This window comes from Heptranchias perlo, chromosome 7, assembly GCF_035084215.1.
Source record: "Heptranchias perlo isolate sHepPer1 chromosome 7, sHepPer1.hap1, whole genome shotgun sequence".
Taxonomy (NCBI): domain Eukaryota; kingdom Metazoa; phylum Chordata; class Chondrichthyes; order Hexanchiformes; family Hexanchidae; genus Heptranchias; species Heptranchias perlo.
The window spans coordinates 73,886,432-73,904,815 of record NC_090331.1 but is presented as its reverse complement, the minus strand read 5'-3'; the positions used below and the strand labels follow the sequence as shown (position 1 = coordinate 73,904,815).

The following is an 18,384-nucleotide window of genomic DNA, read 5'->3' as shown; positions in this document are numbered from 1 at the left end:
CGGTGGCCCTGTAGGTAACACCTATCTGTCTGAACACTTTGGTTGCCTTGGCAACGGGCAGTTGAAAAGACTATCTGTAATCACCAGGTATTGTTCTGTGATTTATAAATGCGAGAGGTTCGAGGATTTCTTGACATTCACCTGAGGAAGGAGGAAGCCTCCGAAAGCTTGTGAATTTTAAAATAAAATTGTTGGACTATAACTTGGTGTTGTAAAATTGTTTACAATTTACAACCCTTTGTGGCAGCGCATTCCAGATCAGAACAATCCATTACGCAAAAAAATTTCTCCTCTTCCCCCCTTTGGTTCTTTTCCCAATTACCTTATATCTGTGCCCTCTGCTTATCGACCCTTCTGCCAGTGGAAACAGTTTCTCCTTATTTACTCGATCAAATCCCCTCATAATTTTGAGCACCTCTATTAAATCTCCCCATAATCTTCTCTGCTCTAAGGAGGACAACTGCAGCTTCTCTAGTCTCTTCACTTAACTGAATTCCCTCATCCCTGGTACTATTCTAGTAAATCTCCTCTGCACACTCTCCAAGGCCTTGACATCCTTCCTAAAGTGTGGTGCCCAGAATTGGACATAATACTCCAGGTGAGGCCTAACCCATGATTCATAAAAATTTAGCATAAAAGGCCTAACCAGTGATTTATAAAGGTTTAACAATAATGGAAGACTAAAACACACTGCACAGTTTGCACATTGTTAAATGGCACTAGCACCATGAAGTGAGCTGCTAACTCAACTTATCAATGCAGCAACACTAAGACGGTTTGGCTCACTGTTTATGCTGAATTTCAAAATATCCAGAAAGTGTAAGGTTTAAGAAATTTATGAAATCCATTTAATAATATACCTTAATTCTGTTGACAAGAGGTGCAAACAAGAAGACAAACAGCTCTACAGTGGCCATTGAATTTGTGAATAGCTTGGGTCTGGCATGCTCCTCCTCCTCTGTGGCACTACCCTGCCTGGGCTGGCATGGGGATCCCTGATTCTCCACCTGGTGAACAAAAGCACTGCTACTTCCAGACCAGCTGGACCCTCCTCCCCCTCCAGTACTGAAGCCAGCTGTAGTCTCATTACTGCATTCATAAGGAGCATCCAGCAGCATCCAGTGCAGTGTGTGAAGAAGCTTGGTCTCTGCAACGCCAAGTTTGTCTTGATGACCTGTAACATAATAATACACAATGTATGTTAAAGGTTGGGATGATATACCACGCTTCCAAAAAAAGATTTTAGAGCAAAGTAATCACACAACCCTCTGATGCTAGGGTCAATGAGTGGGCTATCAAGTGGTAGCAGTTGTTAAAGGACTGCTGCTCACTCTCCTAAAGCTGGCTTATATATTGTTGAGGAAGATATTTTCTGCACTAAAGTCGACCACGGCAGCAGGGAAGTTGTGGAACAGAATTGCTCCAATTGAAGGCAATTGTTACATCTTTGGGTTTTATGCTAAATATTCTGCCCTGGTTCGGTATCATGGACTTCTCCTTTAAGCATTGCTTATAAGTTGAGTGAAATCTTAACTGTCCAATATCTAGATAGGGAGATCCAGGGTCAAACAGAGAACCACTGATAAACAGTACTCCAGATTATTGGAACGTACCACGTGCCCTCCACATGATTCCCTTGATCTTCGGTAGGCAGACTGAGTATATACTCTATCAGACCGTGGCTCAGGTTATAAATCAACAGATAATTTATTTAACAAAAATGGTATATGTTAGTCATTGCAAAATCTCAAAACAATAAAGAAGCTTTACCCTGAGCTATTTCTCAACATACATTGAACCTTGATGACTGATGTTCACTTCTTAAATAGCAAAACACTGCAACAGAGTCAAACTAGCCCAGTTTCTCTGTTAGCTGCAGACTGACTGTTGATCTCAGCCACAGATAAAAGTGCACACTAGAAACCTCCAGCCACAAAGCTGTTCATCAAAGGACTACAGTCAGTCATTGACCTTGCCCCTTCTCACAGTTCTCAAACACAGCTGTCATTCAAAAACACAAACCAAGGCAGGCCAGTATTTTGATCTGTGCTAGATAGCTTGGACCTGTACAGACAAGTCTATACAAAAGAGAATAGAAAACTAAAAAAAACAGAAAGTGTTGGGAATACTCAGCCTCTATGGAGAGTTGATGTTTTGCGTTTAAACCCATCCTCAGAATTGGAAGATATTACATATGAACTGCATTTAAAAAGGAATAGAACAAGGGAAAGGGTAAAGAGGAAAGAAAACACAATGCCCGCACAGCTCTCTCCACAGATGCTGTTTGACCTACTGAGTGCTTCCATCGTGTTCTGTTTGTTTCAGATTTGCAGCATCTGCAGTATTTTGCTTTTTGTTCACAATAGAAGACTATCTTCTTTTAATTAAATAGATTGGATGCCATTCTTAGTTATTTACAAAGGATGTTTGGATTTGAATGAGAAAGCTTGGACCAATTAACATAATAATCTCTCCATTATCTGACCGGAATCAAAATGTAGACACATTTGAATTAACTTTTGGCCTGTTCCAAACAAAAACAGTCAACAGAAACCAAAATTAATTCTATGACTAACAATAAAGAAACCAATCAATAATTTAACAGACACAAAAATGCTGTTGTGACAACAGGACACTAGAGATCTAGTTTTGTGAAGCCCTTCAAAAGGTGGTGAACCTCTTCAGAGCTCAAGGGCAGCTCCGCTAACTTGGAATGTATGCAAAGCTTGGGTGATGATGGTTGAGCTGCAAATATAATACAAACCTGTGAATAGGTTGTAGCAGCATGTGAGTGAAATTTTCAGGGCTCAAGAATGTTATCATGGTAAATGTATTCAGATGTAGCCTACTTTTAGTATATAGTTTTACAATGAATGCCAACATCAGTTCTCTCTCATTTTGGTACTGTTTCATAGAAACAACATACACAGCATTCAGGAAACCATTCACCTAGCTGTCAAAACCACATTGCATACCTATCTTGCTGGGCACACTTTATTGCTGGTATGGAAATGCCTTCCGAATGGTATACGCAAGCCTTGCAAGGGCAGACTACTGCTGCCAGCAGAAACTACTTGCACGTTAATGGATTTAATGGTTGGTAGGATGGGCACTTTTGTGACACTCTAACCGCTGTTCTTAGTAGCAACATGTCCCTTTTGTGCCTACTGACAAGAGAAGGTCCAGATATGCCCGATTTCCACCAGTCTCTCGTCAAAGTTATGACACGTGACTGGAAGAACCCTTGCAGAATTTCAGGGCCTTAAATGAGCTCATATTGTGTGTGCTTTCCATTTGCTCCCATGTCAATGCCTGATCATGTGATAGCACACACAACGCCTAGAACAACCAATATGCTGAAGGTCTGTGGGGATCCTATGTGTCCAATAGTATGGATCCTATGTGCCCAACAGTATGGATCCTATGTGCCCAACAGATGTCACTAGTGCTACACTTTGGGGGAAATAGCCCCCATAACCCTCAGCTGTCTAAATTTAAAGAGGGTGCCCCAACTTGGTGTAGAAATTTCAACCCTGTCCTAATTTAGATATCAGCCTTGGGTCAGTGGTAGCACTCTCTCCTCTGAGTCAAAAGGTTGTGGGCTCAATCAGACATTTCAGCACATAATCTAGGTTGCAGCACTGTCAGAAGCGCCTTCTTTTAGATGAGACTTTAAACCGAGGCCATGTCTGCCCTCTCAGGTGGACATAAAAGATCCTACGGCACCATTTGAAGAAGAGCAGGTGAACTCTCCCAGTGTCCCAACTAATATTTATCCCTCAAACAACACCACCCAAAACAGACTGTCTGGTCATTTATCTAATTTTTGCTTGTGGGATCTTGCTGTGTGCAAATTGGCTGCTGCATTTCTCTACATTACAATACTTACTACATTTTAAAAGTAACTCATTAGCTGTTAAGCACTATGGGACTTTCGGAGATCATGAAAGGCACTACATAAATGCAAGTTCTTTTTTTTTTATTTCTTGCATTACCAAATATCAAGCTTAAAGCTGTTGGTCCTAGGGCTGTTTTTTTGCAGCCACAAGAGTTGGGAGAGAAATCAAGTCTGAAACATTTAATTTGTTTTATCACACTACTCATTCAGAGAGATAACACTGTTTTGCTTTTTGATGGTACTTAGTCTACGGATTAAGGTACGTACTGGAGTACTTGGAGTAAGTACCGTCTCCTATTTTAGTTACTGTACATAAAAACAATGTAGAAACAGAAGGAAAGATTCATAAAAGGGTCATAAAAATGGTTCCAGGTTTTACATTATTACTGTGGAAAAGCATTTTGTGAACTCAATTAGTCTTCACTGAGAAATATAAAGAATAAAGAGTGAGCTTTTAAAACGTGAAAAGAGTTAACAAAATATTGTATACTTTGGATGGTTCAGGGAGAAATGCAGTGTTTGATGACAAATATAGAAAAACTAATATTTGAAGTCTTAGTCTGACCTTAGGCAGATCCTTCACTTATCTCAGACTGAAATCACCCCCTGGTGCTTTGATGTTAGTGGAACATGCCGAGAACAGAGGAAGCCAGAAGATGAATTAATTTGATGTGCTTTTTTGGAGAATATGTACGGCAATGATAGACTTTTTTTTTTAAAAGCATAAAATAATGTAAATGGGCTAAAAGATGTAACTGCTATGAATTAAAATGAATGATGTAAAGCAATGTTATAAGCAAGGATCTGGAGCTCTCTTTAATTGAAAACTGTCAGCCGGCAATTAAACTGAAGACTGGACTCCTGCTGCATACCCAACTGAATCTAATCCAACGCACTTGTAAAACTGGCTAACATCCTCTCTTGTTTATGTAGAATTGAGCAATTGCAATGTCATAGGATAATATCACAGATGAGATCTATATTTGTCAGAATAAAGTGAAGAGTGCGAATATTTCCACTGGAGCAGAGAAGGTTAAGAGGAGATTTAATAGAGGTTTTTGAAATTATGAAGGGTTTTTGTGGGATTAATAGGAAAAGGTAATTTCTTCTCGTTGGGAGTCAGTGCCAAGGAGTCTTCAATTTGAAATTGTGAGAAAAGATGTTAAAAAAAATTCTTTATGCAGAGAGTTGTTGGAGCATGGAATGCTTTACCATCAGCAGCAGAATTGTATTCCAGCACAATCTGTAAATTCATGGCCCGGCATATTCCTCACTCTACCAACAAGCCAGGGGATCAACCCTGGTTCAATGAGGGGTGTAGAAGAGCATGCCAGAAGCAGCACCAGGCGTACCTAAAAAGGAGGTGCCAACCTGATGAAGCTACAACACAGGACTACATGCATGCTAAACAGCGGAAGCGACATGCTATAGACAGAGCTAAGCGATTCCACAACCAACGGATCAGATCAAAGCTCTGCAGTCCTGCCACATCCAGTCGTGAATGGTGGTGGACAATTAAACAACTAACGGGAGGAGGAGGCTCTATGCCATCATTGAGGATGGGGTTGTTCAGAGTGCAGCACGTGAGTGCAAAAGACAAGGCTGAAGCATTTGCAACCATCTTCAGCCAGAAATGCCAAGTGAATGATCCAACTCGGCCTCCAGCCGACATCCCCACCAACACAGAAGCCAGTCTTCAGCCAATTTGATTCATTCCACGTGATATCAAGAAACGGCTGAGTGCACTGGATACAACAAAGGCTATGGACCCCAAAAACATCCTGGCTGTAGTGCTGAAGACTTGTGCTCCAGTACTAGCCGCGCCTCTAGCCAAACTGTTCCAGTACAGCTACAACACTGGCATCTACCCGACAATGTGGAAAATTGCCCAGGTATGTCCTGTCCACAAAAAGCAGGACAAATCCAATCCGGCCAATTACTGCCCCATCAGTCTACTCTCAATCATCAGCAAAGTGATTGAAGGTGTCGTCGACAGTGCTATCAAGCGGCACTTACTCACCAATAATCTGCTCACTGATGCTCAGTTTGGGTTCCACCAGGACCACTTGGCTCCAGACCTCATTACAGCCTTGGTCCAAACGTGGACAAAAGAGCTGATTCCATAGATGCGGTGAGAGTGACTGCCCTTGACATCAAGGTAGCATTTGACAGAGTGTGGCACAAAGGAGCCCTAGTAAAATTAAAGTCAATGGGAATCAGAGGGAAAACTCTCCAGTAGCTGGTAGACAAAGGAAGATGGTAGTGGTTGTTGGAGGCCAATCATCTCAGCCCCAGGGCATTGCTGCAGGAGTTCCTCAGGGCAGTGTCCCAGGCCCAACCATCTTCAGCTGCTTCATCAATGACCTTCCCTCCATCATAAGGTCAGAAATGGGGATGTTCGCTGATGATTGCAGTGTTCAGTCCCATTCACAACCCCTCAGATAATGAAGCAGTCCATGTCTGCATGCAACAAGACCTGGACAACATCCAGGCTTGGGCTAATAAGTGGCAAGTAACATTCGTGCCAGACAAATGCCAGACAATGACCATCCCCAACAAGGGAGAGTCTAACCACCTCCCCTTGACATTCAACGGCATTACCATCGCTGAATCCCCCACCATCAACATCCTGGGGGGTCACCATTGACCAGAAACTTAACTGGATCAGCCACGTAAATACTGTGGCTACAAGAGCAGGTCAAAGGCTGGGTATTCTGCAGCGAGTGACTCACCTCCTGACTCCCCAAAGCCTTTCCACAATCGACAAGGCACAAGTCAGGAGTGTGATGGAATACACTTGCCTGGGTGAGTGCAGCTCCAACAACACTCAAGAAGCTCGACATCATCCAGGACAAAGCAGCCCGCTTGACTGGCACCCCATCCACCACCCTAAACATTCACTCCCTTTACCACCGGCGCACCGTGGCTGCAGTGTGTACCATCTACAGGATGCACTGCAGCAACTTGCCAAGGCTTCTTCAACAGCATCTCCCAAACCCGCGACCTCTACCACCTACAAGGACACGGGCAGCAGGCACACGGGAACATCACCACCTGCACGTTCCCCTCCAAGTCACACACCATCCCGACTTGGAAATATATCGCCGTTCCTTCATCATCGCTGGGTCAAAATCCTGGAACTCCCTACCTGTGAGAACCTTCACCACACAGACTGCAGCGGTTCAAGAAGATGGCTCACCACCTGCTTCTCAAGGGCAATTAGGGATGGGCAATAAATGCTGGCCTTGCCAGTGACGCCCACATCCCATGAACGAATAAAAAAAACCACAGAGAGTAGTTGAGGCAAATACCATAACATCTTTAAGGGGGAAAATGGATAAATATTTAAAGCAGAGGAACATGCAAAGCAAATGGTCACCAGACATAAAGGGGAGAATGGACTCCTTCTGTGTCATAAACATCTGCCGTTCTAAGAGAAGCTTTCATTTTTGGAACAAATATAAAAATATTAATAATGCATCCACTTTCTTCCTCACCCCCTGCCCACCCGTCTAAAGTAATAAGCACATTCCGTGTATGTTTCCCATGCTCTACTATGCTATTTCTATTTGTTATATAAATAGCACCAGAAACAGTTGGGATGCATGGGCTATTCAGGAGAGAAGTTAGGAAACATTTCTTCACACAAAGGGTGATAGAAGTGTGGAACTCTCTCCCACAAAAAGCATAGATGCTAGCTCAATTAATAACTTTAAATCTAAGATCGATAGATTTTTGCTAGCCAAGGGTATTAAGGGATATGGAACCAAGACGGGTAAATGGAGTTAGGATACAGATCAGCCATGATCTCATTGAATGGCGGAACAGGCTTGAAGGGCTGAATGGCCTACTCCTGTTCCTATTTTTATTTATTTTTGGAAGTGTGACATTTCAAAATTTATACTCAAAAAAGTTAAGATCAAGTTTCAAAAATGAGATAGTCTGTCAAGTAACAGCCATTAAATGTGCTTAATGACAAAAATTGTGGTTGAGGTAAAGAAACAAGATAGAAGTCCCATAACTTCTGTGTATTGTTCCAGTGTTCTGTCTTATTTCAAGAGGCAAAATTCAAACTGTTGCAGTAGGGAATTATGCATTTGTGGGGACAAATGTTCCATTCCCCAGCAATGGCACTTTTCACCTGATGAACTGAAAGCCCAACCATTTCTTTTTTTTAAATGTATCTTTCTTGCTCAGGAATTATTTTAAGTCTTACCCTACCTCCACAAAAGAAAGTTAACAGAAACATAGAAAAACATTTTTTACAGAAATTAAAATGGATATACTATTAACTGAGATGAGGTATTTAGGACCTTGTTGTACTTTGTTCATAATCTCCACCATCTGTCATCAGTCCCTCAGCTAAGCTTGGCAATGCTTTCAGCAGTAGGTACTGCTTGTCATTCCTCCCTTCTTGGCTACAGTACAGAAATACCTGAATTATCACAAAGTTGGTACTTCTATATGATCTGTTAGTAATGAATGCTGATACAGTTATGGTCTATATATATTTATTTATAGAAAAAGTGAGTATTAAATGACACCTTTTATTTTAGTCCTTGAGAATGTCAATATATTTACTGATATGTGCACAGTACAATTCTGTATGTTTGAAATTTTAGCTACTGGGCAATGCATGTATCCTGAAAATATCTTGATTCCTCACAACAAAATACTTCTATATGTGCAAAATACAACTAATGTTTATCTTTTGGAAAAGTTAATATGCAGAGGGGAAAGCATGAGAGCTCACCAAGCTTGTTCCGGTTTGACAGTAGGGTGGCTGTGCAGTGGAGTACATGTGGTAAGGCAGCCTGTATTAGTTCCCAGCGTGTAATACTCTGGATGGCCTCGGAGAGTGCAGGCGAGAGACCATGTAATTTGCTCTCCACCAGTACGCGCTCAAAGGACTAGAAACCAACAAAACACAGTTAAAATAAATTAATGGATTCTTTCTACAAGTAATACACTACTATTGGTGCTAAGTTCAATTCACTGTACATGGGTTAGTTATTTATTAAGAAAATTATAGTCAGAAAAAAGATTTGAATTACAACATTTTATTAAACATTTACAATGTTATTAAACATTTACAATGTACATGATTAGACTAATGCTGGTGGGTCCTGTGGTTAAGATCTCAGGATATGTTTCAGTAATGCTGTTCAAAGAAAGGATTATTGTCGTGTTGGCCAGTTAAGCTTTGTGAACAAAGTAACATGCATGTTCTTTTACTGGTATAATAGTTTATTTATTATATGGGTGATTGTTGAAATGTTCTGGAACACCGCATGCGATGCCAGGAGTTACATGTAAACTAAATGTAGTTAATCATCATATTACTGGCCATCAAAACCACCATCGTTTGATTAAGGATCAGTAGTCCTTTATGCACACTGGTGTTGATGGTAGGAAATTCCAGGAATTTAGCCCAGCAACAATGAAGGAATGGTGCTTTATGTCCAAGTCAGGACAGCATGTGACTTGGATGGGAACTTGTAGGTGATGGTGTTCCCATGATATTGCTGCTTTTATCGTTCATGGTGTTAGAGATTATGGGGCTGGGAGATGCTATAAAAGTAATCTTGCAGAGTTGCTGCAGTGCATCCTGTAGGTAGTACTTACTGCAACCACCGCAGACTGGCGGTGGAGGGGGTGGATATTGAGTTCAGTGGCAAGGATGCCAATCATGGTGGTAATGATATTTAGTTGCATCATACAGAAAACAGGTGCTCACCTACATTTGTGTCATGTTTCAGAACTGAACTGAAATTCTTCATTATTACCTTAGTAACCACAGAATACATGCATTGTTAAAATAAGATGACATACCACACAGGAGGCTTCATACTGTTTGCCCAGCTTTGGTCTCAGAAATGCACTGCAAGATAAAAACGAAAAGGTATTGGGGCAGAAATTGCTCCCAAAATAACAGCACTCTCCGTTTTTAGTGGCGAGTTCAAGAAGCAAGTTCCAGCGTTTGCACACGCGCAGGGAAACGCGGAAATCGGGAACTTGCTCCAAGTGGTTCGCCGGCGATAATGACAGCTTTGAATTAAAGGGACATTGCACGGTGCAATCAGGAAAATCAGTGAAAAAGTGCAAACTTGCTTATCTGCCCAGCTGGAAAGTAACTAATTACCCCACCAAACAGATATGCTTAAAAATACAGGTGTAAACTAAGTTAACAGTGTGGTAAGTCTTAATGACTGCCAAAGAACTAAAAATTAACTTTTAAAAATGTGGAGTTTCATATTACTCCTTATTTTAATAGTTTTTGGTCATTAAAAATACATTTTTAAATTATTTTTTTTTTACTTTTCCCTTCTACATAAGAACACAAGAAATAGGAGCAGGAGTAGGCCAATCGGCCCCTCGAGCCTGCTCCACCATTCAATAAGATCATGGCTGATCTGATCCTAACCTCAAATTTAAATTCATGTTCAATTTCCTGCCCGCTCCCCGTAACCCCTAATTCCCTTTACTTCTAGGAAACTGTCTATTTCTGTTTTAAATTTATTTAATGATGTAGCTTCAACAGCTTCCTGGGGCAGCAAATTCCACAGACCTACCACCCTCTGAGTGAAGAAGTTTCTCCTCATCTCAGTTTTGAAAGAGCAGCCCCTTATTCTAAGATTATGCCCCCTAGTTCTAGTTTCACCCATCCTTGGGAACATCCTTACCGCATCCACCCGATCAAGCCCCTTCACAATCTTATATGTTTCAATAAGATCGCCTCTCATTCTTCTGAACTCCAATGAGTAGAGTCCCAATCTACTCAACCTCTCCTCATATGTCCGCCCCCTCATCCCCGGGATTAGCCGAGTGAACCTTCTTTGTACTGCCTCGAGAGCAAGTATGTCTTTTCTTAAGTATGGAGACCAAAACTGTATGCAGTATTCCAGGTGCGGTCTCACCAATACTTTATATAACTGCAGCAATACCTCCCTGTTTTTATATTCTATCCCCCTAGCAATAAAAGCCAACATTCCGTTGGCCTTCTTGATCACCTGCTGCACCTGCATACTAACTTTTTGATTTTCTTGCACTAGGACCCCCAGATCCCTTTGTACTGCAGTACTTTCCAGTTTCACGCCATTAAGATAATAACTTGCTCTCTGATTTTTCCTGCCAAAGTGCATAACCTCACATTTTCCAATATTGTATTGCATCTGCCAAATCTCCACCCACTCACCCAGCCTGTCTATATCCCCTTGTAGGTTTTTTATGACCTCCTCACTCTCTACTTTCCCTCCCATCTTTGTATCATCTGCAAACTTTGATATGTTACACTCGGTCCCCTCCTCCAAATCGTTAATATAGATTGTAAAGAGTTGGGGACCCAGCACCGACCCCTGCAGAACACCACTGGCTACTGGTTGCCAGTCCAAGAATGAACCATTTATCCCAACTCTCTGCTTCCTGTTAGATAACCAATCCTCCACCCATGCCAGAATATTGCCCCCAATCCAGTGATTCTTTATCTTGAGCAATAATCTTTTATGTGGCACCTTGTCGAATGCCTTCTGTAAGTCTAAATACACTACGTCCACTGGTTCCCCTTTATCCACCCTAATTCTGTCTCAATTATTTCTTTGGCTTTTTATTAAAAAAAATTAAAATGTTTATTTGCATCCAGAATACTAACTATCAACGAATGAATTCTGCTTGCCTGTTTGAGCAATGCAGGCTGAATCTGTGGGCGTGATTTCTCTTCCTGACAGGTTTTGTGGGCGTGTCTTCTTCTCCTCTCAGACTTTTCCAGCCACGGCAACTCATGCTGCTCAGAGGCTGGGGTGATAGTGCACAATTTTTTAAAGTTCAAATTCAAGCAATGCAACACCACAGAACCCACAGTAATTTTGGTACTTTAATGCATAGGAGCAGCAGTGACCGTTGCCTCGCTGCTCTGAGCGATTTCTAGCCCACTGTTTCAACTGCAGTGCAATTTGATTTGAAAAATTTATGGATTGAGGACATGAACAGTATAATATAAAATTATATTTTTGCTTATCACACTGCTTGCAAAATAACAGAAAATATTTTTGATTTAAAGGGGAAGAGTACTACATTAAGAAATAAAATTTCAAAGAACTACAATTAAGTTTAATATGCTTTTATTTTCAATCTTTCTAATATTTTTGAAATGTTTTTGTTTAAAAATGAACTGACTGCTAATTACATGATCAAGGGGACTGGCTTGAATGAGTGATTCCATAAAGGAGGAAGCTGATTTAACTAAAACATACAACTGAATTGCCACAAAATAACCTTGTGTAAATGACTATCACTGTAGATGTTAATTTTGATCTCTCACAACGACAGGGTAAATAACTCTTCCCAACCAGTTCCCCAGTGTTTAAACAAAGACATATTCAACAAAGATCAGCAGAAAAGGACAGAAAAACAAAGAGGATAAAATTAATCATCATTTTTATAGTTATTTAAAAGAGTACTATTGCCGATGCTTTCTCGGATCACAAACTCCCAAGTCTGGGACCTGCTGTTATTTTTTAATTAATTACTTTGTGATCCGCCAGGCCAGTAGACACACAGATGGTGAGTCAAACTAGCAAAACAGATCTGCTGACCATTTCTTTTGTTTAGTTTTCTGATTACACCCAGTTATCAACAAGTGACTAAAAATATTGAATAATAATTTAGATTATGAAGTAAAATTAGGAAAATGTGTACACTGACTGAATATTTCCTACAATAAAACCTGGTATGTCACACTTATAAGCAGATTTTTACAAACCACAAATGCATGCTATCTATGCACCAGTGAGACTGCCAGTTTTCTAACAGGCTACCAGCAACAAAGCCCCAAGTGCAACTTTTAGTCTGGTGCAACCAATACAGTAATTCTTAGCCTGTTCAGAATATATTTTAATTTTGTATATTTTAGTTTTGAGATATTGTTGGAGCCTTCAAATCAGTGGCATGTTGAAAATGCACATCAGCCAGACAAGGTCAAATAAAGGAAATTGCTTTCAAGGAGCAATCCACATCCCTAGTAATAATAAGTGCATTAAAGAAACTTTCATAGAGATTTGAATGAATTATCCAATAGTTTTACCCAAATATAATTCCATCAAAAGGAGATTACACAGTTTTAAATCCCAATCAAAGAAATCAGACATTGGAGGCCAATTCCTAAATCGATACATGAGATGCTGTGTAAATGCAAGAATAGTGTTAATCAGATGCCAAGAATTTCACACTATATATGTAGCAAATCCAATTAAAATGTTTAAATCCAGAACAGTGAGACTAAACCATTAGATTAACCTAGAGCCATCGATTCTCCCTCGTTGATCCATACAAATATATACATGCAAGTTTAATTTTGAAATAGGGCTAGATCAAAGGCAATGTCCTTTCAATCTACTTTAGATTCAGCTAATGATTATTTTAATGCTCTTATAGGCTGCTGCACTAAATGGGCAGGGTGAGGGGGTTGAGGCAGAGTTACTCTAATGAAATGGGCTTCCAAAGTCTGTGAGTTCACCACAAATGTCTAATCACTTTAACCTTTGCAATATTGGTGATACTTCAACTTATACAGCCATGTTGTTTTGACATGGAGTGCTAGATAGCACATCTAGATAGATAGATAGATTGCCATGGAGAGAGGGAAAAGGGTGTAAGTCATTATCAAACCCATCGGGCTCGAATTTAGCAGGCCTGCGGGTTCCCAGCGGGTGGTCCTCCGGGAGCGTGGTCAACACGCTCGGCGAAATTAGTGGGTTGCCCGCGCGATCGTAGCAGGCAACACACTAATAGGAATCAATTACCTGCTCCTCCGGGGTCCACGGCGCTGGTCTGCGCGTCGGGCGGGCTGCGCATGCGCAGTACGATCGGTCAGCTGGAGGCTCTCTAGTTAAAGGGGCAGTCCTCCACTGACAGATGCTGCAACCAATGGGACAAATTGCAGCATGGAGCAGCCCAGGGGGAAGGCTGCTCCCAGTTTAATGATGCCTCACCCCAGGTATCATCAGATGGGGTGAGGAGGAGGGGGAGGACACAGATCATCCCCCCGGCGGGCGGGAGGAAGCGGCCTGCCTCGAGGTGGCAGAGGGAGTCACCTGCGCCACCAACATATCGCCCACCTGCATACAGTGAAGGAGGCGCTGCAATGACCGCAGTAGGTCAGCCACAGTGAGAACACGAAGTCTTTCCCCTACACTCCGTCTGCCACAACACTGCCCCCATCCCACATCTCCTTCGGCACCGCCAACACTACTCTGTCACATCACCCTTCATACCCACTCAAACCCCATCCTCATCTTACCTCCACCTACTCACCTCGCCAGTACTCATCCTGCCACTAACACGCGATCCAATCCTCATACAATCTCATTGCTCCATCCCATACTCAACCTCTCGTGCATCTCCCTCACGGCCAGCCTCACTCAACCTGCCACCACCTGTGCTGCAGCCACAGGGCATGCATCACATATGTGCAGTAGGCAGCGTAAGGCAAACGTGTCGTGAGCATGAAGGGGGTGCACAAGGGTGTCTGAGGGTTTGTCCTGGGTGTTACCTATATTGAATTTCAGAGCAACAAACAGCACACATTATATTGACACCACCACTGCCATGTCTCCGCGAATCCTGTCCGTTGTGTCCAATAATGCCCGCTCCTGGGTATCACTATGAGGACCCACCACTGATGCCACCCATCGTGTTACTGCAGAGTAGGTGCAGGTGTATTTGCAGGGCTCTTCCGCGCAGACGACTGAGAGACATCGGCGGTGTAGCCGGCTGCACCCTGGAAGGATGCGGAGGAGAAGTTGTGGAGGGCAGTGGTGACTTTGACAGCGACAGGTAAGCAGTTGGTGCTGGGGCCAGCCAGGAGCAGCTCGGCATGAAAGAGCCTGCAGATCTCCACGACTACATGTCGAGCGAATCTGCGCCTCCCTGTGTACTGCTCCTCGGAGAGGTCCGGGGAGCTGCGCCTCGGTCTGTGGACCCTGCGGCGAGGGTAGTGCCCTCTGCAATGCGTATCTCCCAGCGGTAGCCCTCCCTCCTGCTGTGCAGGTGGGCGTGCAACAACACCGTGTTGGGGGGCTCCACGTCTCTGCGGCGGACGGCGTGGACTACGAGGCTGCTGGGGCTGGTCATGCTGTTCGTCCTCCGAGGGTGTCCACGCACCACCCATCTGGCAGGTGTTGGTCTGAGGGGTTGTGCAGGGTAGGTGGGTGGTTCCTCGCACTAGGGCTGCGGTTTCGTGTCGGTCTGTCCTCTGGCTTGGCGGGGGGTGGTGGAGGGCAGGGGTTGCCCTATGTGACGCGGTGGCCTCCTGCGTGGGTGAGGGCTCTCCCCCGTGGAGTGCACCTTGGCACCTGCCACAGGCTGCTGGCTGCAACACGCCTAGTTGGAGAGAGACTGTTTCCCCTAGTGTGGGAAACTCACTGCCTTGAACCCAAAATCCCACACTTCCTCTTTTGACAGCTGATTCAGCTCATTAACTGACCTCAACAAGCAAGGTAAGTACTCTCAAATGGAACCCCGCTGGCTTTAATTGCCTGCGGGATTCCCACCAGCGGGGCTTGCGCGCGCAGCCCCGCACGTCAGCGCGGTACCCGGAAGTGGGCGGGATTTTGGCGCGATCCGGTCACGTGACCGGATATCGGGATTTTCGGGGCCCCCCCGCTGGAAACCCGCAGGTAACCCGACGCGAAAATCGAGCCCATCATGTTTGCTTCCTAGCAGCCAACTGAGAATGGCATTGGAGGAAGCATGTCAGCATGTCAGCAGGTTGCCCCCCCCCCAATGCCCCCGCCGCTGCATTGTCTAGGCAAACTCGGAGAAAATGGACACCTCATGGTCAGTAATTACTAAGATTCAAACAACAGGCTCATGATTATCAGACCCATTGGTTTGAAAAAAGTGGCCCAGACCTAGGGTGAAGCTACAAACTACTGAAGTATATATTACCTGAATTTTTGACTGGATTGCAGCCTTATAATTCACTACAAAGCATCCATTCTTTTCATATTCCATACCTTCTGTCAAAAAATCACTTGTCTATCCTATGCCCAACAATCTACAAATGTTATGGCTATACATTCGTTCTTATCCCCTAAATATCTCCTGCACAATTTGTAATTATGGTACATCAGGGATATCAGTAAATTGAAATGATGGAGAGGGGAGAAAATTAAGAGAGAAAGCAGGAAACACCATATGAAAGGAGAGCAAATGGTGCAATTTTTAATTATCATTTTCATGTTGCAACCAGTCCACAACTTAAACACAATTCTTCAAAACAATTCTTCATTGCTTCTTTCTTACTTTCTACCTAAAGCGATCTGTTGCAGGAATCACTTTACGATATTGCGAGAAAACTGATAACTCAAAGTGATACTAATATGTTTGCTTCAGGTTTATTTGTGAAGATCATTTTGAGTTTATGGTGTCTGTCCCTTTAAAATAAAATCAGTAAACTGGATGAGTGGAAGGGTAAAATTATTTTCCGCACATATAAACCATTTTCTTATTTCTCGTTATCTTAATAGTTGGGTTTGCGGTAAATGGCTAATATCCCTGGAGTCTAGCGTGGAGTATGCGATGGATCTCTACAACTCTAGTGGAAAGTTGTCTAAACTCTGGTACTTTGTGATCCTTGTTGCATACACATCAGTATTCCCTTTTGTACAAGGATGGTAAAAGGCACACACTTACTCCCTTCAGTCTTAAATTGAGAAGAGGGGACGTTTTGACAGTGCTGGTAAGTATACAATGGTTATACATATGTATTCTTTGCCAGTTGACATGTGTACAGACCCTGGCAGTCTGGAATTAAAAATTTTCCCTTATTCCCTGCCAATCTTGTGCATCTGCAAAGTTTTTATCAAAATAGGGAACAGCTTTGCAAATATGCAAAGATTCTGGTTAGGAAGCTACTTTTTGTATCTACAAGAACTAAATGATCATTCCCAGGTTATACTGACTTTCAAATCATGGCCTGCAGATACTAGAGGGGGTCTGTAAGAGAATCCCAAAGGTCAATGGATCTCTGTATTTATTAACTTATTGGCACATTATTTCTATTACAGTGTATGCTAACCAAGAATGTGTAATAGCATTGTTTTCCTTTGGGTAGCTGAGGCTGTCTTTCTGAAGTTGGTGGGGGGAACACAGGGTATCTCCAACAAGCAAAAGTTTGAAAACCACAGGTCTATTAGCACATTTAGTCATTGGTTAAATAAACACCTGTGGTTATTAAATACCACAACAACCCAAACTAGGCAATTAGGGCTTTTCCCAGGAATGAAACAGACAATAGCTTCAGTGGTTAGGCCCCAGCTGGACTACTGTGTCCAATTCTGGGTACCACACTTTAGGAAGGACATCAAGGCTTTGGAGAGGATTAAAAGGAGATTTACTAGAATGGTACCAGGGATGAGGGATTTCAGTTACATTGAGATACTAGTGAAGCTGGCATTGTTCTCCTTAGAGCAGAGAAGGTTAAGTGAGGTTTAATTGAGGTGTTCAAAATTTTGATAAGAGTAAATAAGGAGAAACTGTTTCCACTGGCAGGAGGGTCAGTAACCTGCAGACATAGATTTAAGATAATTGGCAAAAGAACCAGAGGGAAGATGAGGATTTTTTTTTAAAACACAGTGAGTTGTTATGATCTGGAAATGCACTACCTGAAAGGGTGGTGGAAGCAGATTCAATAGTAACTTTCAAAAGGAAATTGGTTATATCCTTAAAAAGGAAACTTTTGCAGAGCTATGGGGAAAGAGCAGGGGAATGGTACTAATTGGATAGCTCTTTCAAAGAGCCGACACAGACACGATGGGCCGAATGGCCTCCTTCTACGCTGCATCATTCTATGATAATCTGGAGTGAAGCGTCTCCCACTCCTACCCCACCCGACCTGAGTATCAGCGTTTAATATTCGGGCTCCGCCACCTAACCGGGAGGGGAGGGGAGGGGAAGGCCCGGGCTCCCCGGCGGCCCCGGGTTTTATTTGCCGTCGGTAGCCGGGGCTGCTCTCTCACCTGGTCTGTCTCCACAGGAAGGTCTGGATGGGTAGAGGGATGCCCCGGCCGCACTCCTGCTCCGCATCCTCCGAGCTCTTCCGCTTCACCATGCCGCCGGCCGCGCTCCTCCAGCCCCGCCGTTACCGCTTCGACTCCCGGACCAGGCTCGCGCCTCCGGCTTCAGCACCTGCGCGTGCGGACAGCGCCCGCCCAACCGACCGACCGCTCGCCCATCAATCAACCAGCGCCCGCCCGACCGACCGACCGCCCATCAATCAACCAGCGCCCGCCCAACCGACCGCTCGCCCATCAATCAACCAGCGCCCGCCCAACCGACCGCTCGCCCATCAATCAACCAGCGCCCGCCCGACCGACCGACCGCCCATCAATCAACCAGCGCCCGCCCGACCGACCGCTCGCCCATCAATCAACCAGCGCCCGCCCGACCGACCGACCGCCCATCAATCAACCAGCGCCCGCCCGACCGAC

At 43.5% G+C, this 18,384-nt stretch overlaps 1 protein-coding gene across 1 annotated transcript in view; it reads right to left on the bottom strand.

Moving 5' to 3' along the window:
• Window positions 1-18,067, bottom strand: part of LOC137323875 (protein unc-80 homolog) — a 254,762-nt gene extending 236,695 nt beyond the window's left edge. Inside the window, exons 1-4 of the mRNA XM_067987905.1 lie at window positions 17,914-18,067; window positions 9,731-9,779; window positions 8,652-8,808; window positions 861-1,174 (exon numbers count right to left, since the gene is read on the bottom strand). Coding sequence (XP_067844006.1) covers window positions 861-1,174; window positions 8,652-8,808; window positions 9,731-9,779; window positions 17,914-18,005 — 612 coding nt within the window. The 5' untranslated portion in view covers window positions 18,006-18,067. The remainder of the gene's footprint in view (window positions 1-860; window positions 1,175-8,651; window positions 8,809-9,730; window positions 9,780-17,913) is intronic.
• Between the last annotated feature and the right edge of the window lie 317 nt (window positions 18,068-18,384).